The sequence below is a fragment of the Amblyomma maculatum genome, chromosome 9 (assembly GCF_055883805.1).
Source record: "Amblyomma maculatum isolate TAMU_Amacu chromosome 9, ASM5588380v1, whole genome shotgun sequence".
NCBI classification, from domain to species: Eukaryota; Metazoa; Arthropoda; class Arachnida; order Ixodida; family Ixodidae; genus Amblyomma; species Amblyomma maculatum.
Window position 1 is genome coordinate 102,206,535 of NC_139352.1, and position 27,214 is coordinate 102,233,748.

Here is a 27,214-nt window from a genome sequence, read left to right on the forward strand (position 1 = left end):
AACCAACCAACCCTTGTCAAACACAACCAGCATTCCATTGAAAGCATCGAAGTTCACCGGCGCTCTATAATTTGTTTACAGGAAAGGAAAGGCAAAGTATCTAAAACACAAGGAATCCCACTATGATCCTCACGGTAGACATGGGGAGTTATGATGAGCGTTTCATTTTTATGGTAGCCCGTAACCCATGGCGCTGTTCATTCATTCAATTCATTCAGAGAGAGAGAGAAATAACATTTATTGCACCCGTCAAAAGGTTGGTGAGGATCCGAGGCGAAACTCTGTCCCAACCATGTCCTCCCCCTCAGCCGTCGACCTGGATCCCTCGGATCTTAGCAGCGGCCAGGGCAAGACAGATGACTTCTCGTTGCCCTTTTTCGTCCTGCTTGAGAAGTAGTGCCTCCCAGGACTCATCTGTTCGGTCAGGTTCTCCAAATCTAGGACACGTCCATATCATATGGATCATGTCCGCTATGCCATCGCAACGTTTGCACCTGGGGCTAAAAATTTCCGGGTGCCACTTGCTGTAAAGCTGGGGGTTCGGAAATACTCCAGTCTGTAGCTTACGCCACATAACCTCCTCGCTTTTGTTGAGTTGCTTACACGCTTTTGGTAGTACTGATCTGCCTAATTTGTAATGATTTAGGATATCTTGGTAGGTGTTAAGGTCATCGTCGAACTGCAGGGGCTCCTAACTGCGCAAGGGGTACGGGGTTGCGCATAAGTCGTCACTGGGATCCCGGAGTGTAGCTAATCCTCGGGCCAGTACGTGCGCTTTCTCGTTCCCCCTCAACCCCTGGTGCGCCGGTGTCCAAATGAGCGCGACTAAACCCTTTATTTATGAGGATGACCTGAGGCCTAGAGGGGAAGGGGGGAAGGGAGTAAGCCGCGCGCCCTTGAGCCACCGCCGCTCTTCAGATGGCGCGCCGTCGCCATGGCAACGTCGCTGCCGTAGCAACGCGATAACGTTTGCTCACTCTCTCCTCTCTGTCCGTTGCGCTTCCTCCCAACGTCACCTAGAGTCTAGGTGGCGTTGTCGCTCTACGGCGGTTACGCGGGAGGGGAGGGGGGGGGGATGTGTGCTCCGCGGGTAGAGGAGAGGAGGTCACTCTTCGCGGATATAAGCGTGCTTCGCCTAGGTGAAATCCAACGTTACTAGGATCCGGTAAGGTTGGTGAAATCAGCCTGCCATGACATTTGGTGGTTGGTTGGTTTGGTTTGTGAGTTTAACGTCCTAAAGCGACTCAGGCAATGAGAGACGCCCGTTGGAATGGAATGGAGGACTCCGGAAATTTCGACCACGTGGGGTTCTTTAACGTGCGCTAACATTGCACAGCACACTGGCGCCTTGCTTTTCGCCTCCATCGAAAAGCGGCCGCCGAGGCCGGGATTCGATCCCGCATTCTTCGGAAATATAGTAGAGCGCCGTAACCACTGCACCACCCCGGCGGGCCCATGACATTTGAATTCACGTTACTTCTATGCAACGGGCGGGAGCTGCCAACTCAGATCGCTCCTTTCATATTCTAGGGTGATGTCAGAATCAGCCTACCAGAACCGTTTGCGACCCCTACTACACGCAGGCAGTACGTCCATACAGCTTGGTTGAAGCGTGACTTTATATGTGGGCTGGTAGCTTACGTTCTCGCGTCATACTCTTAAGGAATGTGCTTAAGTGTCCCCAATAAGGTTGCACCTTACACTGATAAGAGGTGAGAGAGGAATAATGTAGCAGTCAAAAAAAGCTTCCGCGGTTGCTTTCGCAATTCAACTAGGGTTAACCTTAACTATGTCCCTCATGGTAGACCAAGAAGGTTATATTAGTAAACAAGACAAATGGCGTCACATGTCATGACGTCCCAATCTCGCGATTTCTTGCGGAATCTAGCGAAAAAGTGTGGCATTTCTCGCAGAGTACAGTATGAGCCATTAAAGGCTTTCGCCAGTGGACCACACAAAATTTGCGCTGCTGAACGAACAGATCGCTTAGGAAGCAGGAAAGCTTTCTTTTCGAAACATAAAATACCTTCGCTCATACAAGGCCGCTATTCCCGCCGTACAGGAACTGCGCTACGTGAACAAAAAATTGTAGGGGTACTTTGGACCCCTAACCGTGATAAGGCGAAAGCATCTATTCTTGTGGTCGAAGCCCTCCACTACAAATCTGCTTTCTCTTTTTTTCATTCGCTCCATTCTCTTTTTTCTTACGGCTCGGTTAAGGCGTCCACGGAGGATTGTGGCAGATACTGTGCCTTTTCTTTAAACCAATTTGAAACGCCACTGATACCTGTTGTACTGCTGCTTCTGTATGCTGCGTGGTGCGGCGTTCGAGGAAGCGCCAAATGAAATGCACTGCACGGACGCCTGGATTGGACGGCTGATGGTTGTGGTGGTGAAAATATTTATGATACATTTTGTACGAGGTTTGTTTGGCACGGAGCCTTAAGGGCGTCGGCCTTGCAATACTGGGGGGAGTCCCTAATCATGGACCCCATTTGGCGTTTGCCGCCGCCCGCGCACGCCGCTTTAAGGCGCTTTGGGCCTGTAGGTCGCAGCAGCCGAGCAGGGTCACCTTCCAGTCCTCTCGGGAAGGGTTAGGGATGGGGGCAAGAGATGGGTTTTTTGGCAGGCCCATACCATATGGTAGGTGTCAGCCACCTCCCCACAGTACTGGCACTGGCCTGTGAACTGGGAGTCAAAATGTTGAAGTACTGCCGGGCACAGTATCGTGTTGGTGTGAAGCGCAGGAGCAGCCTCTCGTTCGCTTTTCCGAACCAATTTCAGGGGTTTGGGCATTTGCGATGCGAGTTTTGATATAAAATTTCAATGTCTTTGAATGTGTAGGCCGAATAGGAATCGATGTCTTCAGCCGATTCGAGACCCAAAGAAACTGCCCGCAGAGAACGCGCGCGGTGCGGCGGCGTCCGCTGCCTCGTTCCCTACAAGACGCTGGGGACTGGGAGCCCAGACGAGATATGGGCGCGTGGGATCCGTGTCCCGACTGCACTTTTGGTATATTATGTAGGCTAAGGGGGTGGTCCATCCTTGCGCGAGGTTCCGACAAGGCCTTCGTGAGTCGGTGATGATATATTTAGAGGTGTGGTCTAAGGCGGCGAATACAATAGCTACCTGTTCAACTTGTGTTATAGAGTTGGCCTTGAAGGTTAGACCATCGACTGTGTTCCCGTTGTGAACGACTGCGACCCTATATCTACGTGGACGGCCGGCGGGATCATCTTTAATTCGTTATTCGCATGGTGATGCCATGACGTAAGCTCCGGTCATTACACAGGGTCGGGTGTAACGTCATGACGACGCCACATCCGGTCATGTCGTCAAGACTTGTAATGGCATCATCCAGTGATGACATCATAGTCCGTCATCTCTTATTATCATCATCACTCTCACATCCCTACTACTAACTGGTGGTGGTGGTCCCCATGGCAACTGCGCTCGCATGATGCTAGACAAGGAAACTACGATACGTTTATCACGCGCTCGGAGTGGCTGTCACGATGATTGATAGCTATATTTTCACAGAATGGATGACAGTATGAACCTTTAAAGGCTTTGACCTTACAAAACTGTGACATTAGCAGCGCACCGCACATTCCTAATGCTTGGAGGCGCTTATTTTCTAGGATCCGAAGTCGACGACGTGCGCTACATGCGGCGTTTGACTGAGGTACTACAGTTAATGTTTTGATATGGCACGGGAATACACAAACGAATAACGCATTAATAAAGTGGCACCAGTTTCAAGAATAAAAAAAAATTACCGACGATTACGTTACTTCCTAATGCGAAATTTGAGCGCAGCAAATAAGCTGTTTCACCTTTTCGATAGATTGAGGCAAAGAACTCGAGCAACACATGTATGCGCTATCACAGAATTTTTTTTTCACACGTATTCCTTTAACAAAGACTCCACTAACAGTTCTTGACAGTCATGAAGGAAGATTTGTGGTCGGAGAAATAGACTGATATATGTTCGACTTGGTACACCAATGCTTGATTCTCAAAGACGAGATCTATACAAGTGCCTCGCGAGGTTGTCAAAGCCGTGGGACGCGTTACGAGCGAGAGGAACGGGATGTTCTCCCGCATAAGTGTGAAGAAATTCCTGTTTATCTTTATGTCAACATTAAAGTCCCCCACTACTAACATCGGTGTCGGCTCGGGCGGTGCACATATACAGTACGCCGCCACCGATCTGGCTCTCTGATTGCCACCGCACAGGGGTTGCATTGGAGGAGGAGCGAAGAAAGGAATTAAGTTCGAGCCGGCGCTTTGACAACCGGAGACTCGCAGGAAGAGGGGGGAGGGGGGCGGCGTGTACACCCAGCGGCAAACGATGGGGCAGAAGCGCGCGCAGCAAGCGGACAACGCGATAAAGCGAGGAAGGAAGAGATAGCAGCGACTGACTGATGCTGCTGACGCCGATAGTGAGTCAACCCCAGCTGCGGAGTTGGTTTCAGGGACAACGCCGCCGATGCCGACGCAAACAATATGATATCCTCGCTTCCGCAGCGCCAAGAACCAGGTCTAGCCGTGGGAAGGTGGTCACGTATTCGTCGACGTGCCGGGGCCTACGTGAAATAACCGGCGCGTCGGCAACTGAAGAGCACCCTATCCGCCACACAGAAACAGGGGGGGGGGGGACCCTCCCCTCCTCTTTCTGCATGGCGGCGACGGTGTTCAATGCAGTCACGTTATCTTGACTCTCTAGCAGCGTCAGCGGCATCCAGCGGTATCCGTCGGTCGCTGCTAGCGCTGGGGGGATGAAAGGGGGGCGGAGCTGGTTACGAGGCCGACGACGACGCCGACGCGAAACCCAGGAACGGACGCCAAAAAGCTGCGCTCTAAAGCAATCTTTGAATTAACACAACCGCACATTAGTGGAACTGAGATTTTTGCGTTAATAAATGGACATTCTTTCTTTATGGCATTGAAAAGTAAAGTTATACCCAAATAAAAGTTAACGTAATCGAAGTTAGTCGTAATTACTACAAGTGTTTATGGAAAAATATTGTAGGGGTTTAAGCATTGCCTGAACCTATTCATAGAACGAAAGCTGTGTGTTGCAGTTCGACCCGCATTTTTTTCGTAATTATATTTTGGGGAAAGAACGAGCTACTTTTGAGTGTACGCCACGGATTTGTAGACACCTACACCTAACCAGGTCAAGTTCATGTTTTTAATTTTTTTTCTTGTATATTGTACATTGGTTATAAGAATGGAAAGGCGCCGTCAAGACTTGAGAAAGGAAGATGGGAGTGGAAGCGGAGGCAAACAGGTCTCTTGGAAGGCTACGGGGTAATCCGGCCACATCTGGGCGCTTAACGAGAGCGGGCATCACACAACACAGGGATGCCTCCCGGTTTAAGTTAGCTTTTGGGGAAAGGAAGGCGCAGTATACATTTGGGAGAGACAATGGAGTGAACACCAATCAATCGGGGACACCCACTCTTAATTGATCCAAAGTTACTTGAAGGTCAAATTTAGCGTCACACGAAGACCTGCTATACCTAGCGTAGTGAAGCTTTCGCTTCCATTATAAATTAGTTTATAAAAAAAGAGAAGGCGCAGTATCTGTCAAGGTCGCTTAGAAGTGAAAACTTCAAGTTCCCCGACGGCTGCCTGTGGTAGCGTAACGAAGCTTTCGCTTCAAAAAGGAATGCCTTCGACATACAATTCACACTTACTAAGGAGAACCGTCATCGAAGCATTCTGGTCCACAGCGTTCTTGCGTGAAGGTCCCGTACGCATCTACACAGACTGGTTCCATACCTCCTGATGCGTACCCATACCGTGGGTCCAAGGGACACGATGGCGCTTGCTGCGTTGTCTCAACGACCTGCGTGGAGGTAGTTTCTTCGATGCTGGTAGGCTTTTTCGACCTGTGTTGGCCTTTGCCACGGGTGCCACGCTTTATTTGAGAGAAAACCTTCCTCGGAGTCCGCTGGACGGCCACGTCACAACTGCTGTCTTCTTCTTCCTCCTTATAATAGCGAACTACTTGTTCAGGTCTGAGCAAGGGCCAACGTTTTTTGGGTGTTGTGCGCATGCTGCTTAAGCGTTCATCTGATGTTCGACACTTCTCACACAGAGAAATCGTGAGCTCCTGGCTACGAAGAGAGTCGCCGCAGCGCGTGCAGAGTTTTTCTTGGGAGGCACACGCTAGGCAAGGAGGCTGCTTCGGCGGCTGGGGCACCTGCTGCTGCTGTTGCTGCTGCTGCTGAAGTTGGCCCTGGCGCTGTTGCTCGGCCGTGATCGCGTCCAACAAAACCATGGCTAGGTCGGTGACAGTGATGCCTTGCGCTGTTCCTGGACTTTTCTCATCGCTCCTTTCGGGGGCCTTGCGCCTTCTACTCTCTCGAGTAGGCTTCTTGATGGGCTCTGTGGTAGCCGTGCTCGAGAAGTCTTGTTCCTTTTGACTCATTGCGGTCCGCTTATCATAAGTCTCCGTCACGGTCTGCGCGGATGGCGAAGCAACGCCTTCGTCAGATGCGCTCAAAACTCCCCGCGATGACCCCGTGCTCTCGGCCGCCAAGTCCTGATCGCCGTCCCTCTTCAAATATTCCTCGTCACTTGCCCCAACGTTGTCGCTGTCAGGTTTCTGGCCCGCCTTTTTCTTCTTCGTAGCCCTGTCGCTCAGTTCGTAGACGTCCCTTGTCGGAATTCTGTCTCTCTTGAGTTGGGACTTTTTCGCGGACATTGATTTCTTTCTCAGTGATTTGCGTTGCGCCTTCCTTGACCCTGAAAGGTAAATGGGCTCTGTCAAGTGTTGAAAACGTACCATTGATGATGTCTCATCTCCCTTGATACGCACGATATGCACAGGTTAGTATGGCGACTCTTAGCCACTTGAAAACATCAGTAAGACAATTTTTCCAGGATACAGGAAAGTAACTAAAAAACTAGAATGTTAAGGAAATTGATCGCATTGCAGTGGAGTGAAGGGGAGGGAACAATAAGCGCAACAAAATCGAAAGGACGATAGGAAAACTAATTGTTTCTTCGCGATAGCAAGTGGTTCTTTGTAATTGGCACGTAGGGAACATTGCCATGAATGCGAAAATAGTGGTAATTACAATTGTTGGATATAAGGTAAATGAAATGCCTTGGCTTGGAATGCGGCCAGAGCGACGTGAGAGTCGATAATGAGTGAGACGCGGCTTGCATGACATGACATCAGAAGGTTATTAGGTGTATTTTGGTTTTCGAATTTGGAACGCAACACAGCAACAATTTCTAATGAGAACCTAAGTATTGCATGCGTTTAAGGGTATGAAAAAGTTAACTGCTACCGTATTTTGGCTCTCCTTAAGGGTTTTAAGTTTGCTTTCTGGACATTATTACCGCGTAATTAGTAATTCCTTATTGAGTTCTATTATCTCGCATATACTGCATACCCTTAGCCTACAGGTGCATGTTTAAGGACATTCGACATATTGTGAGCTCTCCACGGATCGTCTTTCATTTGTACATACCATGATCTTCTTCTTCCTCTTGTACATACCATCATCATCGTCCCGCGGCGCCGGCTCTGGCGCGCGCTTGGGTTTTCTCCATCAGATTAAACGCTGACACGGCATACAATACCGGACCAAGCAGCGTACTTACGTACGTGCAGGCACTGCACATGCACAGCGTATCTTACTCTGAATGCAAGGGTCCTGCCAGGCTAATTTTTATTCTCACCTTCTCATCTGAAAGGAGAGACGGGATTTGGCATCTTCCACCCAATTGGCCCTGTCATGTGGCCATGTGACATCAATAATCGTACGACGAATCACTGTCACCAACCACCACCTGCCTGAGATGTGCCCTTTGAATTTCTAGCCAACGGAATATTTTCTGTAGCAATGCACATTTACACTGTACGTTCTTCCCTCGAATATGCATCCATAATTTGGCACATTTACCAAATCACTCTAACATTTTTGAATCCGCCCAAAATAAAGCTGCTCGATTCACCTTGTCATCATATTCGCGATATCAAAGCGTTTCATCTCTGAAGGAAACACGCAACCTGCCATTCCTACCAGTGTGCAGAAAATTCACCAGTGTATCGTATTTTCCTACACTTTATTATAGTAGCAATCCCTTCACCCTGTAGCATATTTTTTCACCCCCTCATTCCACACATCGCGCTGACCATGCCCACAAATTTAACCCCATTTTTACCCGGACGGAAAACTACGAACATTCACAATTAATCTTATCAATAAAACAAATGGAATGAACTAACACCCAATATTGCCACGATAACCCAATCATCTTTATTTCAGTCAGCATTGCAATCTTACCTTAAATCATCACACTTTCGGTAAGTATATTTGATCACTCTGCCGACTCATTTCCTGCCGCTGTATTCTTTCTTTTGCATGCAGGGCACCGCGATTGCATTATACTCAATTTTAAGGGTGCTGTGCTATTGTATCTGTGGGTGCGTTGTCAGTGAGTGCAACTTCACCATCAGCATTGTTTTTTTTGTTTGACTGTTTGCTTAACAAAGAATTGTATACTGGCTTATGTCCACCCCCCCCCCCCTTTTTAATACCTCTCAGCAGGCATTTAGGGTATCTGAAGAAATAAAAAATTTAAAATAATGCCATCGAGTTAAACTTTTGAACCGATATTACTAATGGTCACGTGCGATGTCTTTTCAAGTCACGTTTTATTTCGTTTTTGATTCGAGGCTATGGATTCGAGGTAAGGCTTCAGGAAGAGATTGCTGAAAGGGGTAACAGGCAACCTTAGAGTTGATGTGGTATAAAGTTTTGGGACCTTTAACTCATCTTATAGCAGTGTGTTCGAATCCATTGCTCAGGGATGGAAGATGTTCAGTTCGACGACATTCTGTCCGCAGCGCGTGAGAGTGGTGTTAAATACGTGAATTACGTGATTGACTGTGCCGACAGCTGTGAGGTTCCGCGCTCGCTTACCAAGAGAAGTTCCTGGCTTTGAATCCACTCCGACGGCTGTTTTTTTTTTTGGGGGGGGGGAGGTCACCCTTAAGGTCGTACAAAAGACATCATTTTTGGTAAGGTTTGATCGTGATAAACAGTGGTTTCGCAATAAACTCAGCAGCGATGCATCAAGAGCGGGCATCTTATTCAATACTATCTATGTACAGATAAAACATCTCTTTTGAGAGGCTTCGTTGGTCGTCAGTTTCTGTGACCTGCTGCAGAACGGGGTGACTGCGTATGTCTGATTGCATATTGTTGCAGGATGTTAGGCACAGCGTACGTCCTACGCCGATCTAGTGCCTTGCGCCGACGAAGAAGAGGCGCGGAGGGAGCGTGGGGAGCGAGCGCGGGACAGATCACGAAAAGTAGCGCCGCGGCCTGTAGTGCTTCTCCGGGTCTCTTGGGTTCTTGTCTGAATTTCTCTGGGCGGGTCCACAGTTCCTGTACATATTTTAGTAGTAGCGGTAGGTCGGACATACACCGGTTTTCTCAAATGGATACAAGCCATATTCCGGCCTGGTGCTCGGCTACCCAGGGTCAATGTCTTGAAAAAGGAGCCTGTAACATAACATCCCATGTGTTGGGTTCGAACTGTACAGATAGAGCTCGTCGTGAACCGTTCGTTTGTTTATCAGTATTACAGAGAGCTCGTCGTTAACCGTCCGTTCGTTTTTCAGTCGTGGGTTTAAGGGTTGACCACTTCTCTAAGTGGGTTGAAGCCCTGCCCATCCCCGACACCTCCTCCCGTCACGCAGTCTTGTTTGTGAAGTGACAGTTCGTGTTCAGCACGGCGTGCCGGGTTCCTCGTGAATCTTACGACCTGCTTCATGTCGAGAGAATTTGAGACACCCCTCCGCTCTTTCGGCATTCGGCACTCTACCACATCTGTCAACCACCCTCAGTGCAACGGACTCGTGGAACGGGTCAACCGTACACTGATGACATACCGGCGCCCTACACAACTCCTTTCCACATCAAGCGGGACGGCTTTGTTCCTGCCTCAGCGTTCGCCGTCAACACCACATCGCGCAACACGACACGGGTGACACCGTTCTCTGTCGTCTACGGCCGAACCCCCGCCATTGCTCTCGACACGAAGCTCAGCCTGGCTCGGCCTGCTATTTCTTCAACAGAATCTGCCCGTCGCTGTCGTCTCGCCCGCCTGGACGCCCAGAGCAACCTTTGATGAGCTCATGCGCGTGTGCAGCCGTCCTCCAAGGCGGCACGACCTGTTCCCTCTTTCCTATCCGGTGAGTTGGTCCTTGTTCGCCGCAACCTCCGCGCCAATGGTCGTGCCTCCAAGCTCCTTCCTCGGTAGCGGGACCCTTACCATATCGTCGCTTGGCTCGCGACTTATCGTGTTGAAACCTGCATGAGCATCGCCGGCCTGGAGTGTACTGAATGTTTCCGGACCGTGTTTCACATCTGAAACGATACGTCTCTGGCTTTGACGCGACAGGTTAAAGAACACTGCGTTACACTTGACACCAATCATTGGAACAAAAAAGAACCTGGCATTTACTCCGAGAACTACTCGGGCCTCAACCGGCGCTTGTTCCCACTCTCGAGAAGCACTATTCTCAACTAGGCGCGGATGCCTTAACAGCCCAACTCCACGATCTCTACATTCCTCCTCCCCTACCCAGCCTTTATACTCCGTACACTGGTGCTTCCGATGTAGAACTCGATCAGCCGTTTATCCTCTGGGATCTCGACTGGGCGCTAGAACAGCTAAAGCGGAAGTCAGTCCCAGGTGAAGACCAGATTACATACTCACTCATTCGAAATCTCTCTGACAATGACAAAGAACATTTTCTGAGCATTATAAACTTACATTGGGAAGAAAGCACACTCCAAGCATCTTGGAAACAATCACTTATAACCCTACTTCCAAAGCCAGGCAAAAAACCTGCGCTTCAAAACCTCCGCCCAGTTTTTTTAACATCATGCCTGGGAAAAACCATGGAGCGGATGGTGCTCAATCGGCTCGAGACTCATCTTGAATCCATACATTTCTTTCCCCCTCGACAAATTGGCTTCCGAAAAGGTGTGTCTACTCAGGACCTACTTTTTCTCCTCATGCACGAATTTGACCCTCCGCCCACTTCCCAGATCCAAGCCATAGTGGCCCTTGATGTGACAAAAACCTTTTGATAACCTTGCCCACGATCCTCTATTAAACATCCTTGCCACCTACTGGCTGTGGTCTAAAGATGTACGGCTACCTCACAGCATTTCTCCGCGACCGTACGGCCAAGTTCCGTCTCCCCGATTCGATATCTGATCCTTTCCCCCTCACACGTGGTACTCCTCAGGGCGCTATTCTGTCACCCACCCTTTTTAACCTTGCAATGGCTCCCTTATCTCGCACTTTAGCGTCTATCCCAAACCTAAAACACACATTCTATGCAGACGACCTTCCTCTTTGGTGCACTTCTGGGTCTCCTGGAGCAGTAGAGGAGACCCTACAGCAAGGTATCGACGCAGTCGTTAGTTACCTTCATATAGTAGGGCTATCTCCCGCACCTGAAAAATCCGAATTGCTGCTGATTGCAAAAACTCGCTACCAACGCCAACATAACCAGCTGATCAATCTCACAATGGCAGGTCACCCCATCCCTCGTGTATCATCCTGCCGGATCCTCGGACTTCATATCCATGAGTCAACCAATCAGGCCAATGTATCTACAACCGTTAAAGTTTGCAATCAGCTTACGCATCTAGTTCGCCGCATAGTCAATAAGCACGCCGGGCTACGAGAGGGTCAAGTCAGGCAGCTTGTCCATGCATTAGCACTTAGCAAAATTTTATATACGATTCCTTACCTTACACTAACTTGTCGCCAAAGACATCAGATTGAGGTTGCGCTTCACATATTGTACAAGGCCGCCCTTAACGTCCCTGTACATACGTCCACGGAGCGCCTATACTCTACGGGGCTGTTCTTGCCCCTGGGAGACCTCATACAACAACATCGCGACCGGCAAATGGCACGTCTTTCTAGCACCAAACAAGGACATTGGATACTACTGCAGGTTGCACTCAAACCTATAGACCTCCCTATAATTACCCTTCCTTCTTCGCTCCCGGAAAACCTCAGAATAATTCCCATTCCAAAAAACGTTGCACCCGACACTAACACAGGCAGACGTTCCGCTCGCGTTTCCAACCATGTTCACCCGACAGATTCCACGATCGTCTACACAGATGCATCACGAACTAACGTCGGAGCGGCTGCTTACTCAATTCAGAGCTGTAGCGATGTAGTGACGCATACCCTCGGTCCTTACATAGATCCTCCTCCTACAGCGACTCTCGAGACCCTACCAATAGTTACCAGTATTCAACACCTCGCACAAGCACCCCCTAACCCTTCAGGATATACCATATACACTGATTCAATACAAGCTATACGCGCCATTCACACGGGTCGCATTCCTGAAGAACTACACGATGATCTACACAGAGCTCTCACCAAACTACGTCCCCACACTGTAACACTGAGGTGGATTCCTGGTCACGCTGGAATCCCAGGCAATGAGGTAGTGCACTGCCTCGCCCGCGAACTTCAACACCGGGCGCCTGGGATTCCCTGGCCTTATCCACCAACGTGGGACACTACCCTTCACTACAAAAAAGAAATCAACGTTCACTACAACATTAGAGAAACACTCCGTACACTTCCTCTTCCGGATAAATCTCTCACTACCACGCAAATCCGCATTCTTAGACGCATACAACTAAATACACTGCTTACTCCTGCCCCATCTTTTCTATACAGAATCATACATTCCCCTGCATGCCCAAATTGCCCAGAACACTATGCAAACTTGGAGCATTGCATCTTTTCATGCCCTGTCGCCCTCCAATCTCCTCACTTTCCACACCCTCCTCCCCCAACGTGGCGGGCTTGGTTAGCCTCTGACCAGCTGCAAGATCAGTTGGCCTTGGTGACCCTGGCCCAGGACATTCTTAACACTTAATGCAATGCGTTAAATAAAGTTGTTTTCTCCTCCTCCCCCTCTCTGGCTTCCCCAAACCAGGACCACTGTCCGGTAATGTGACGTAGATACGCGTGTACCTTTGCCTGCATCTTTTGGTGCCGCATGGCACTTTAGCGTCTTCGCCATGGGTTGATGCCTGCGGCGGCCCAAACTACTGGCCGGGGAAGAACTCAATCCAAAGCGCCTCATGTTTACCCTGGAAGGCGTTGATGGGTTTTCCAAGGAATGCAGCGCCACAACAAAATCACTAAGTAATGTCCACGCCCCGCTGTACTGGAGCCTACGGCCATTGCCACAGGACTGCATTACTTGACCTCATGGCCATTGCACGGCCCCCCCGACTTGGGACTTGGACTGGGATTTCTTTGGTCTGGCGCTGGACTTTTTGTGTTGTGTTGGAGTTTTATGTGTGGGATCTTTTGTGATCGAACGCGATGAATTAGAGAGCGCAGTGCATAAGCAGGGGTGTGACGGCGCGAAAGAAAGCAAAGAGTTTCATGGTTCCCGAAACCTCTGTCTCAACTCGTGCCAGAACACTCGATGTTGAGTACGCGGAAGAGCCGCCTACAAGCATCTCCGTGATTTACCTGGACAGTTTGTTATCAAACGGGACCTCAACGTCATCACCACATGATCATGCCTACCGCGAATAAAGCTATGATCCTGAGAACATGAATCCGAAATCCCCCCCCCTCCTTGGTGGAAAGACGTTGCAGGATGTTAGGCATGGCGTACGGCCTACACCGGTCAAATGCCCTGCGCAGACGTAAAGGCGCGGAGGGTGAGCGGGGAGCGAGAGCGGGATCGATCACGAAAAGAATCGTCGCTGCCGGTCGTGCTTCTCCGGGTCTCTTGCGTCCTCGTGTGGATTTCTCTGGGCGGGCCAGCTGTCCCGGTACAATATGCTATGTCGAGTGCTGCTGCGACTAGCCACTGAAATGGGAAACATTCCATGTAAAGAAGGGCTGGTTGTTGGCGGAACTCTGGGTACAATTAGAAATGTGGGCATAGGTGCACAACCGGATCCAGAAATTGGCAACAGGAGAGATATGATTTCGTGTTGTTGCACGTAAGGAGGCTTAAGTTATATCAGATTTTTTGCTTTAAATTGGCGAGCTGTGCAGCATCATATGTTTCTCAATGATACTATGTCCCCAATAAATTATGATTTTTAGGCACATGTATACGTTTATATTTTGTTTGCGCGAAGAACGTGCTAATGCATTTTGTACGCATGAATGTGCTAATAGGTTCGGTACACCTGTGTATGAGTTATTTTATTTCTTGCTAGGACATTGCAATATGTATTATATTTTTAGTTACATTTTAAAGACTGTTTTAGAAGATTTTAGAGGGTAGCGCATAGGCTCCCGTTCCAGGCTTGAGCGACGCGGGCGCAAATGGTGGGCAGTTGTAGAAACATATATTGGAATGTGATGATGTGGACCCCTAGGCCACCCTAACACATTCTGCACTGGCCAACCCTGAAGAAAGGATTCTGCTCGGCCTGCCGCAATCCACCATTGTCAACGGGCAACCTCCTAAGCAGTCGGGTGAATAGCAGCGTTGGGAGCCAGAGGGACTTCTTAACTCTATTAAATCCTACACTTAAGCTGATGCTTAAGTATGCCCGGTATGGTGTGCCCGGGCTGGGAATGCCCTCATAAAAAAGCGTTCTCTAGGACAGTAGCAGATTAAAACCTGATATTTCGTGCCTACCGGGTGATATAGCCGAGGGATGGAAATTCCTACCCAGCGTTTACAGAAGAGGCAAAAGATAAATAGTATGAAAAGTAGCTGGTGATGTAATTGCTTGGGCTGTGTGCTGAGAGCAATGGTATGTGCAACCGGAATGGGCTGCGAAGAGAACCCACAGTGTGGCCACCATGATGACACCATGCGAAACTTGCAGATAGTGATGCCAGATATGGCCTAAAGAAGACTGCAGCCTAAATGGCAAAGGTTTACCTCTACTTATATATGGTTATAACGTGCGAAAGTAACCACCTCGGTGGCTTATTGGGCACTGAAGCCTTCTTTAACTCCTTTTTATTTCGGCTTTCAGATTAGAATCGCCTTCCTTCCGATATTGTTTCCTTTTATGATAACGTCTGAGTAACGTGTGCTTTACTAACTTTGTACAGTTATGAGTTACCATGTATTACCATAATTGTTTTGCTACTTTTACCTGTGCACTAATGTTTGGGTTCTGAGGGCAAATAAATATATTGTTGTGTAGCACCAACACACTGTGACTATTGTAGGAAGTGTGGAAGAAGACGTGCCTCAGTCAAAAGGTGTGTGGTGTGGCAAAGACGACGTACGAAAAAGAGGACGCAAGATACTCGCTATTTAGCTAAGCGCTAGGCCGGAATGCTGGACTGACATAGAACTCACTCTTACATGTCCATGACCCTGCTCTTCCTTCCCTCCTCTCACGCTGGAGCTAAGTAGCCGCACTTTCGCTCCGCCATCAGCTATGGCTGAGGCCACAAGCCAGACCGCTACCCCTAGCCCGAGTGCTACTACCCCCCTTCGCCTACCATGCTGTGTTCTGGTGGGCTCCGCTAGCGTGATCCTAGATTTTTCAATGGCGCAGATGACCAGAACGTGGACGATTGGCTGTCATCATAGGAAGTCGTAAGCGCCCACAGCAGACGGAACGATTAAAACAAGGTTCAGTAACATCCTATTTACCCGACTGATGTAGCTAAACCACATACGCGATCTGCCCACCTAGTCGGCCTTGATGAGCTTTTACTAAGGTATTCGGGGGCCCCGCGGTGCCCACACTGCGGGCCAAACAATGCCTCCACGCCCACGCACAGCACCCGAGGGAGACATTCACCAGGTGCGTAGAGGACGTCGTAAACTACTGCAAGCGCTTCAATCCTTCTATGCTCGTAGCTGACAAGATTACTCCAGCCACCGACCTTGTGCGGTCTCGATTCTGAACCGATTTCCTTTCTGCCCGAGATCAAGACAATTATACGGGTGGAAGTGGTTCGTCAGCTATCGTTCCTCCCTGATTCTGCCGAAACCACACTTTCACTCGATCTCACACATCGACGCACCATCTAGGAGCAAGTCGCAGAAGTTTTGCCACCAAGCCCTCGTCTTCCGCTTGTAGCAGCCCCGCTAAAGTATACCGCAATTGCTGCTAGACCGCTGCGCACTGACACCCATGCTGTGCCATTGCTACCGCCACCACCTATGCTCCGCCCTCATCTGCTCCCTCGGCGCCCCATTATGAATCTACAGAGGACTTTCGACAACCGCCCAATCTGCTATTCTTGTGGTTTTCCTGGCCACGTCGCCCGGCTTTGCTGCCAGTGGTACCCCCGATGGTCCCATCTGCGGTGATGCGCGCTGTGAGCGAAACATCCCGAGTGAGGATGCCTCTGTAGAGTTGTAAGGCAGGTCACGTAAGCTGCATTGATAGAGGTTGCATAAACTGTTACCCGCGTTGGCCGCTGCTCAATGCTAAGTTCTGATGAAAAACTGCACCTTGATGCTTGGAGTCTGAGTAAGATATGCGATGTCTAGGCTACGTTCGTACGCGCGAATAATTTATATGAAGTGGATGACTTATATTTATATCGAAGTGGGAGCCTTGAGACAAGCCTCTGGCATGTTTCTTGCATTCCACAGAGACGAACGACAAAAAGAAATACAAGGTAAGACTCCTGCTTTCGACTGCAGTACCGACTGTGTTTCACAGACATTCTCAGTACATGCTAAAGGACAGCGTACTGTCCAGAATACCGCCGAAGAAGCTCTATTGACGTCATATTGGTTGGGACAGACGACGGCTCAGGAGAAAACTGGCAATAGTGAAAGTCCTCTGCAGTCTCCTAGTCACGCCAGAGAAGCCCTTTCTTCGCAGGCTGCCGTAGAACCGCATGCAGAATATAGTTTTCTGGTTAATCCAACCTACCAAACTACCGCGGATATTTTGCATGTCTTCTAAGAGGAGAAGAAAGCGGAGAACACTAAAAAAGTTGGACGCCAAGGAAAAAAGCTGTAAAATTGCAATTCGATTGTAATGAAGTGAAAGAGAGTCTCCAAATCTACGAAAACAGCAAAGATTGTCAGGCATTTGTACAGGTATTGGAAGCAGTAGATAAAAAAAAAAGTGGCAAAATGGCGCTTTTTATCACTCAATATGTGATCAGTTTCAGCTAGAAAAAAACAGGCCTACACTGAAGACATTTTACGGGTATGCATTTTGTTGAAGGCTTGCTCAAACAAAGGGACATGAGCTTATTCGAAAAAGGAGACACTTAAAGCTTCCATGTCTTGCTACGCTTTAAAATATGTAGGACAATTAGCCGGATAAGTTGGACTGACTCCATTGATAAAAGAGCGGCTTCGTGACCAACACGAAGGATGAAGTGCGGAGCAGAACGTGTACTGTTCTCTCATCATCGCTGTTTTCTTCCTTTTATGTGTCACCGTGCAATTAACGTATCTAAATGCTCGCTGAAGCAGTGTGTGGTTTTCGCGGCTGCAATGGCGTTTAGAATTGCTTCACAACTTCGCTATACTAAACGCATTTTTCTAACTTATGACATCCTTAAAATTTTACGGAAATGTGGGCTGAATATTGGCGAAGCATTAAGCAATTCTTGTGATCACAGGTAAGCGTTTCTCAACTGGAACACTTGATGCGCGTTCTTCCATTGAAAACCTCCTCCACGCGAGGAACCCCTTCCTTCTGGTGACGAACTCAAACCGTTCACTGAAATCATTTCTCATTACAAGCTCGGTAGTAACACCTGTCGAGCAGCGGATAAACAGCACAGCAGAAAAGAAGAAATCATGTGGAGGAAATCGCAAACCGGGGTGTTTCCAAACCCTCAGTTGTATCGTAGATGGCACCCGGAAGTCTTATCCTAGCTGTACTCACTGCAATAGCAGAGCAGATCTAGCCCAGATGGTCTGGACCTGTTCATATTATAACGATTCGAATAGAAATGTAAAATCCTGGAATTCCTTAATACTCAATCACGAAGCAGAGGAGGAACTCAAAATACCGGTCTCGCCATGGCTGCCGCCAAGTCCCAAGGAATTCCGGCTGACGATTAAGGGAACGAAGTAGGGTTTAGGCTAAAGTCTTTTTCACCTTCATTCTTGAAAGGTGCGAATAAAAGTTATTTTCCTCTCTGTCTTTCTCCACTGAAAATAAAAAACAGCGAAATGATATGGGTCCATGAGAAGCAAAAAATAGGAATAAAACGTTTGGGCGCATATATGTAGCCAATTGAGGCAATCAGGAGAAGAAAACATTTATTGACAATAATATGATTTGGGAAAGGAGGTGCGTTTGTTTGTGAAGTTGAGTGGCAGACCCTATTCCGGGACGCGTATTTGGGTTTGCTCGGTACGGTGGCTCCGTAAGGGACAAAACGACAGAAGAGACGAAGAAAGCGGGCTGTTCCGACTAGCATCTACCGCCCCCAGGAGCCAAGCAGCCTAGCGATTAGCGGCTCATGCTTTTTCAATGGGCGTCATGTTGGACGCGGCACTAGCTTGAGAAAGCCTATACTACTACTACTACTATTACTACTACTACTACTACTACTACTACTACTACTACTACTACTACTACTACTACTATTAATATTATTATTATTATTATTATTGTTATTAGTAGTAGTAGTAGTAGTAGTAGTAGTAGTAGTAGTAGTATGGAGGAAGACCCGTTTCACTAAGTTGGCACTGAATTGTCTGTAGGTAACGGCCAAATTAACTGGCTAAATATATTCACAGTTTTAATTATTAATGATAATAATATTAATTGGTTCACAGGAAGGGAAAGGCGCAGTATCTGTCACACTTGTTTCTGTGGACACCAAGGGATGAAGTAAGAGAGAAAGAGGAGCCGTAGCGGAGGGCTACGGAGTAGTTCAGGTGTCCACAGACACAAGTGTGACAGATACTGCGCCTTTCCCTTCCGGTGAAACAATTATTATTATTATTATTAATTAAAACTGTGAAGATAATATTTAGCCAGTTAATTGGGCCATTAACTAGACAATTCAGTGCCAACTTCGTGAAACGAGTCTTCCTCTATACTACTACTACTACTACTAATGATAATAATAATAATAATAATTAGCAGAGAAATATTATTGTGTATTATTATTATTAGTTTTATTATTATTATTATTATTATTATTATTATTATTATTATTATTATTATTTAGTAGTAGCAGTAGTAGTAGTAGTTGTAGTAGTAGTAGTAGTAGTAATAGTATTATAGGCTCTCTCAAGCTAGTGCCGCGTCCAGCATGACGCCCATTGAAAAAGCATGCGCCGCTAATCGCTAGGCTGCTCGGCTCCTGGGGGCGGTAGATGCTAGTCGGAACAGCCCTTTTTCTTCGTCTCTTCTGTTGCTTTGTCCCTTGCGGAGCCACCGTACCGAGCAAACCCAAATACGCTTCCGGGACGCCATTGGCCGCCACCGCTGCCCGAGCTCTCTGGACCAGGACACGCTGGGCCTCCAGCTCCGAGCTGGACAGGGCCGCCTCCCAGCTCTCCCTAGTTGGCTGTTTTATAGCTTTTTCTTTTTCATTTTGCTGGCGGCCCAAATTATGTGTTATAGGTCAGAAACTGGTGCAGTATTTGTACCTACCCGTGAATGTTGGGTCCACGTGTTTTAGTATGGCGGGATCTAGAAAACACCCGGTTTGGAGCCGTCTAAGGTGGCACTCCTCAGATCTGTCGAGACCTATGGCGGGTCCCGAGAGTTCCCTTCTGCAGAGGCGTAAACCATTTGTAATGTCCGCATAAGTTATGAGCGGGATTGGCATGGGTGACTCGGTAGAACCGGAGGATGGAGCGGTACACCAGGGGAGGAACGCTGGGGCAGCCGCGTGAGCGGTCTCGTTCCCCTCCACCCCCTGGTGGCCAGGCACCCATATAACCTGTTTTTACTAGTAACCGAATTAGAATTTTTCGTATGTGCCAATAATATTCTGCGGGCGAGTGGCGCTATCCTACCCAGCACGTAATTTCGGCAGGCCTTTTGCGAGTCCGACATTATGTAGGCTGCGTCACAGTGGGTGGCGGCCAGTGCAGTCGCCACTTCCTCTAACATCAGCGCGTCGTTAGTTTTTACTGAGAGCCCGTTCACCTGCCCTCCTTCGTGCACAACAGAAATGGTGCAGATGCCATCCTCGGTGGGACCCGCTGCATCCACGTAATAAGTGCCTGTCTTCCTGCCGTAGTTATTTTGTATTAATTTTGCCCTGGCTTCACGCGTCCGCTGACGATAATAAATAATAATAATAATGGGTTCACAGGAATGGAAAGGCGCAGGTCACGTCAGCTTCTTTCACACTTCTTTCTGTGGACACCTGAACCGCGCCGTAGGGGAAGGGAGGAGGGTGGGAGTGAAGGTGGGTAGAGAGAAAGAGGAGCCGTAGTGCAGGCCTACGAAATAATTTCGACCACCTGGGGATCTTTAACGTGCGCTGACATCGCAAAGCACACGAACACCTCTTCGTTTCGCCTTCATCGAAACATAGCCGCCGCGATCGGGATCGAACCCGGGTACTCCGGCACAGTAGTCGGGCGTCTTACCGCTGCACAACCCCGCGGGGCCTGATGATACTCCCAATTCATGTTTTTGGGGAGCGGCTTAACCGTTCGCCGTTCGGGACACTGCCGTGCGGCTTAAAAATGTGCGCCAATTTTGGGACACTGCCGCTCCCTTAAAGAATACTGTCCTACAATACTCTCAATACACACGAACACCGGGCGCACATGCATGCGTTCACAAATTATATGGGGCAAATATCCACATCACGCACATAGATTGCACAAATTTCACAAACTGCAATCACAAATTACATATCACACATCAAAAGTCTCACAAGTTTTTCAGACTCTGATGACAAATTTTTCACAGATCACATACATTGATGTTCACAAACATAACTCACTGTTGTGAATATACGTGCTGAAAATCAGCAACACAGAAACACACAAACATTAAAATGCGAAGCGCACTACCAAAGCCACGCTTCCGCCTATATTTCCAAAAGCGGCCGGCACCTCCGCTCTGCGACAGATTAGTTACGCTCGAACTATCAGACACGCCACTTTTCTTTCTTACAAAGCACTGACTTTTCTTTCGCGCGTCTTGCTTCCTTTTCCTTGCAACCTTCAGTCGTACCTTTGATCGTATCTCTTTGGAGCAGGGCTCATTTTCTATTGCAGACTCTTTTTTTTAGTCGATATTCATTGCCTCAGGGCATCAGTAGGGTATGACATGAAGGATGAATAAATGATTAAACGAATGGAAAAAGGTTGGCTGATTTTATGAAGTCCAGAAGTGAGCGATGATGAGGTCCCTGCGTCCAAGTGAAGTATGAGGCAGGATTGGTTGCTGAAAGACCAGCTATACTCCGGTGCCGGATTCATGTTGGCTTGAGTGCTGGGCAGTCCCACAGCAAGTGGTGGATGTCGGCCTCGACATCTTCGTTTTTACAGATCGGGAATCCTGGATCCTCCTAAGCGCAACCTCCTGTGCACGGGTGAGACCGCAGGGAAGGGATATCGCACACGGAGGGATAAGTGCTCGTGTGCGGCGCCGGAGGTGCTCCTTTCTTGACAAAAGGAGGGTAGCGTCGTCAACTTCGAGAAGCCGTGCGATTGATGGTTCACGAGGCGGGTTGCAAAATCAGCTTGACTTTGGGAAGGCAGAAGATCCCGTGGGACCCACTCAATGCGTATTGATTGTGGGATGCGCGCCGCATGCTGGTGAATGTTCTGGCAAATTTTAGGGCAGCGGCTGACACGTCGGAGCAGACGTACTGCTTGAAGTGCGTCAGTGCGGATGACAACGTGGGCTGTAGGGAGCATGGTTATAGAAGTCACGGAGCAGATTGCCTCCTGAACTGCCACAAGCACAGCGCAGAAAGATGTAAGTGGTTCCGAAAGCTGAAACGTAGTTGTCTGATTCAGGCTACGTCTCCGTGGACAGTAGATTGCCGTTTTGGCTTCACAGCCTTGCAGGCTTCCATCTACGTACACTACTATGGAATCTTGAGGCAGGTGAGTATCTTGCTCTTCAAATTTCTGGCGTAGCAACGATGCCGAGTTGGCATGAGATTGCAGACTCATTCTCCTCACTTTTAATTAATTCTTGGTTCTTAAAGGTTTCCTTGAATTCCTTCATTGCAGTGCAGTCCTCGATGTCTTCCATTTCTGAATCTTCCAGTCTTGGATCTGCACTGACGCTCTCTATTGTGAAAGAGGGATCCTCATCTTCCTCGGCGGGAAGAATCTCCTCGGTAGTCGAGCTGTCGCTGGAAACCGGCTCTTGAATCATTGGAAGAGTACTGTCTTGAGCATCAGCTTTACCTGAGCTTTCGTGCTTGCTGTTATTTGACAGCTCTTCCTCTAGATCGCTCATGCACTCAGACCTGGTGCAATTTAATATGGAGCTGTAATTCTGTCCTTCTTCATTTTCAGGTGATGAACACACGAATGGGGTTTCTGGCGAGACAACTGCCTTCGCAGCTTCGGCGCAACCTATCATTTTGGACGGCACATTATAACTTTCCTGAGAAACCTTAGCTCCAGTTAAGTCCCCTGTTTCGGAAATTTCTGTTGCAGGAACGGGCTGCTCCGCATCATTACTCTGAGTTCTGGAGCTAGTTTCCACAGCACCTGTGGCTGTCAACTAATCAGTTCTTTCGCTGTACCTTCTAATATAAGGGAAGGTAACTTCCAGAGGCTCGGTGATGCCTTTCAACCGCTGAACTTCTGCGAGCTTCTTCAGAAGGATATCTCTCTAAGTATTCTTTTTCTTTCTCAAGCCTACGCTTGTTCCATTCTCTCTCTTTTTCGGCCTGCTTCCGGAGCCATTCTTTCTACTTTTCTACTCGTTGCCTTTCTGCTTTGGCTTGCTTCCTGAGCCATTCTCTCTCTTTTTCTTTATCAGCCTCTTCTAGAACCTCCCTTTTTTTCGGTCCACCCATTCTCGTAGTTCAGCTCCTTTAAGACCTTTCGCTAGGCCCAACGCAATAGTCTCATTGAGATTCATTTTCAATCTGAACTGCCTAATGCCAGCACATAGCACTGCTTAATGGACCTTCACAAGCGCTTCAGCGCGATACCTCCCGATATCGCTCTGCTGTTACGCTGTTTACGACCTCTTCGTAAACTCATCCAACTCGTTCTCCATCCTCTGAGCTTGAATGCACCAAGCATCCTGTCGCGGACGCCAGCATAATTGTCACCCGTTAATAATTAGAAGGTTTATTAACGAAGCGCCCTTAACGGTGCGCACACTCCCAGCCACTCTTAGAGTGAGTGGGGGTAGCTGTTCCGGTCACAAAGGAGGTGCCCTCGACTTGCGTGGCAAGCCCAGCCGGAATTCAACTACCTTGTAGTGACAGAAGCCGGAGGCCGTTTGGTGCCCAGATTTCGCCGGTTCAAGCCAGAGTAAGGGTTGGAGTCAGAAGTAACAAAGAAAACACATTATACACAGTAAGAGACGATACAGAGGAACACACAAGAACACTTGAAATGCACAGACGAGAGGTTTACAGAATAAAAACGCTAAGCATGCAACTACAGAGGTATTCAATAACCCACAGGCTTTACAACACAGATCACACACGAGAGAGTCATATAAACAAAAATCAAATTGTTCACAGGGCACTGTTGCAGTCCGAAGCCTCGAGAGTCACGATATGGCCGCCATGCAAGACGAGCGCCGCTCCCTCGCAGGTCCGTGGGCTTGCCAGCAGCGGGTATTCCCGGGAGTCCAGTTGTCGCACTTGCGAACACGCCGCATATCTCTGACTTACTGACTACACAAGCGGCGCGGCCTCCATAAATAGGGTGCACAGCGTCGGTCTATTAGGGCGCGCTAAAGCTAGCGCGCACACACACTTAACTTCGCTGGTTGGAGCGTTCCTTTTTCCTCCCGTCGACCCGCGCGTCGTCATTGGCTAGGACCCGTAGAAATTTCTGGAGGCCTCTGGCATCTTCCGACTGATGAGTCACCGTCATCGCCGGGTGATGAGAAAGAGGGCGACGGCGACGCGTGCAAAGCTACGCGACGGAGGAGGTTTTTTCTCGAACCTTCCATGCGACGCCGCGCGGGCCTCGCGTCGCGCCAGCTTCATAAAAATGTGCGCCAATTTCGTGACACCGAGGCAATCCACGACGCAGCGAGCACCACTCACGAGGATGAGCTTGCAGTATCATAACTGAAACTCCAAGAGGGACACAGGATACGACCCACACCCCTGGCTCTAAAGAACCGGACGAAATGAAACTGGCAGGCAAGCCCGAGTCACGTTGCGCTGATGGGCGTGATTGGCCCTGCTCACCTGGCATGAAAGTGTATGCACTCGTGAGTAGACACTGGCGAGAGAAGTGTGTAAATAACCATTGCCGAACTTGATCACCGTGACATGTGATGCGTGCAGAACTTTGGGAACTTAGACCTGCCGCGAACGTTTTGCATCCAGTGACGTGACTGCGCACGGGGGAAGCGCTTGTGAACTTTGTGGGACAAGTACTGTGACCAGCTTTGAACGTCATGCATGCCATGAAGCGACGGTCATGCCATGAAGCATGCACGGCGGTAGCATGCTATGAAGCCCCACATGTCACTCGCCCCCACTGCTTCCGTAGCCTCGTGCTATGTACACAAGTATACTGACTTCTTTGACATAAGGAATACAAGCGCATTTTCTCCGATAGCGGGCGCTGGGGTCAGATGTAGAATCAGTTTTGTTTTTGTTGTGCCCTTCCTGGTTTTGCTTGATGCCCCGAGTAAAATTGGAGCGGCTTCCGGGTTTGTAGAAGCCAACAAGAACTGCGTGCTTTTCTCTTTTTTCTGCCGTTGAAAAGATGGTGTCCGCTTCTTTCAGTAAAGTTCTCACGACAGATTCCCTGCGAGACGTGCGGTTGTTAGAGCCGAATAGGAGGCACCGTCCTGTGTAGATTGGCTTTCTGGAGAAGAATATAATGCCTTTTTTGTGCTTGTGATTTAAATGTTAAGAAAAGCAAGGCCGCCTATATGTTGTAGGGCTCGTGGCGCGCCGGCGCACTCGAAGGCCGCGCCACTTCCCAATGCTCCCTGCGCGGTGCCTGTTTCCCTCTCCCCGCTCGCTCGGGGATAACCGGTCCCGCGCGAGGGGGGTATAAAAGAAGGCACGCGCCACGGTCTCGCTCTCTCTTGGTCCCCCTGCCTCCTCGTTCCTGCTTCGCTCCTGGCGCTCTCCACGGAAACGACCCGCAGCCACCCGGACAACGACCTAGCACCGACTTCGACGATCCCTGTGAGATAAAAGATGTTTCTTATACGGCCCACTGTGTGTTTGTCGTACGCATCCCTCGGCAGAGGAATCGCCCACAGCTGGCACCCAACTAGGGCTGAATTAGCCCCCATGTGGACGATTTCTCTGCCAACGTGGCGGCGCACGGCAACACGACGGGCCGGTCCTTTGTATGTTAGGCGCGACGCCATTTTGAGCTAAGGCCTATCGTGTGTGCAGTAGTGTTTGTACAGTGTTTTAATTTTGTTTTGGGTTATGTGTGTGTTTTGTAGTGTCAGCCGGTTTGTGTTTTAATTTTTCTTGTGCATATGTTAGTTTTATGAAGTGTTTAGCCTTTGTGACTAGCCTCCTGACACGGGCTAGGTGGTAGTCGTGGCGTGCAGCAGTTCTGCGGCACCCGGCCGGCCTTAGTTGTTGAGTGCAATGCCTCCGAGAAAAGTCGTGCCAGATAGGGCCGCCGCTTCAGACGCCAGTGCGTCCGGAAGTGAGGTGAGGGATGCGGTAGAGTCTGCGCAGGTTACCGATGCGGCCGCCCTGATGAGGCAGATGAACGAAGTGTTGTCGGTGTTCACCCGTCAGCTCGGTTCGGTGGCTAGCGCCAACCAAGCCACAGCTGCGGCGACAGTCTCGCGTCCGCGGATAAATGTAGAGGTTCCCTCCTTTTCCGGTTACACGGACGTAAAGTCAGTCCACGAGTTCCTGCAAGAACTCGAGGATTATCAGACGGCACTGGGTTCCCCAGACGACGTGGTGCTAGCGCAGGTAATCCACGTGGCACTTGTTGAGAGCGCGGCGCGGTGGAAACGCTGCCAGCCGGCCTTCCAGTCGATGGCAGACTTCACAGATCGCTTCCGCGCCGAGTTCTTGCCGCCCGATTACGAACGCCGGATGCTTGAGGAGCTGGCGTTGCGCACACAGCACTCAGAGGAGAGCCTCCTCGAGTATGTACGCGCAATGCAGGAGCTCTACAAGAGGGCAGATCCCACGGCAACCGATCTAGAACAGGTCACGCGCGTGATGAGGCAATGCCATCCGCGCTTCAAGCCGTATTTGCGGGGACGTGGTTTTGCAAACCTCGAGGCCCTAGCACAGGAAGCGAAGGGAGTACAGGCGGATTTACACGCTGAATTGCGCTACCAGCCACCCCCCAGGCCAGCCGAATCGCTAGAGCCGCAATGCGCCTGGGCCGGAGGCCAGGACTCCGTGCCGCGCGCCAGAGCCGCAGACGTAATGACGGTAGGGCAGGAAAGGCCAGCGGAAGGCTCCGCGATTCTTCGCGCTCTTGACCCGTACGCGTTCGGGCAGCGGCGTCGAGCTGGGCTCGCCAGCGACGTCCGCACAGGCGCGGAGAGAGGGGAAAGACGTCCCCAGCCGCTTCGTGGAACGCGGCATCCCCCGACCGCGCGGCAGGTGAACGATCGGCTTTGCTGGAATTGCAACCAGCTGGGCCACGTGGCACGAGAGTGTCAAGCAAGGCGTATGCAGGGAAACGCGGACCGCCGGCGGCCATAATTGGTAACACCAGCCTGTCGCCGTCAGCGGGAGAATTTCGTGGTAGCCACGGCGGAAAATGGGAAATGTACTCCCACGCCGCGTCACCGGGCGACCGCCCCGGGGGCGCAGAGGCTTTTGTCCCCCTCGCCTGTAGAGCGCAAGGAATGTTGTCGCGCTCGAGCCCTTTTATGCTAGTGCGGTTAGTTGGTCAAAGCTACTCGGCACTCGATGACACAGGCTCAACTCTGTCACTGGTCAGTGATGATGTTTTCGAGGCCTGCCGTAGATGTAACATCCGTGTCAGGCCAGCTGAAACCCCTTTGAGCTCAGCAGCAGGGACAACAAAAGCGGAGGGAGCAGTACGTCTGGTTCTGCGTTTTGACGGCAGGAAGCGAAGGCATCGCTTCGTCTATCTGCCCGGCTTAGCCAT

At 49.6% G+C, this 27,214-nt stretch overlaps 1 protein-coding gene across 1 annotated transcript in view; it reads right to left on the reverse strand.

The window, feature by feature from the left end:
• Positions 1 to 27,214, reverse strand: part of LOC146180061 (uncharacterized) — a 68,119-nt gene that overhangs the window by 20,487 nt on the left and 20,418 nt on the right. Inside the window, exon 3 of the mRNA XM_084580316.1 lies at positions 5,706 to 6,759. Coding sequence (XP_084436442.1) covers positions 5,706 to 6,759 — 1,054 coding nt within the window. The remainder of the gene's footprint in view (positions 1 to 5,705; positions 6,760 to 27,214) is intronic.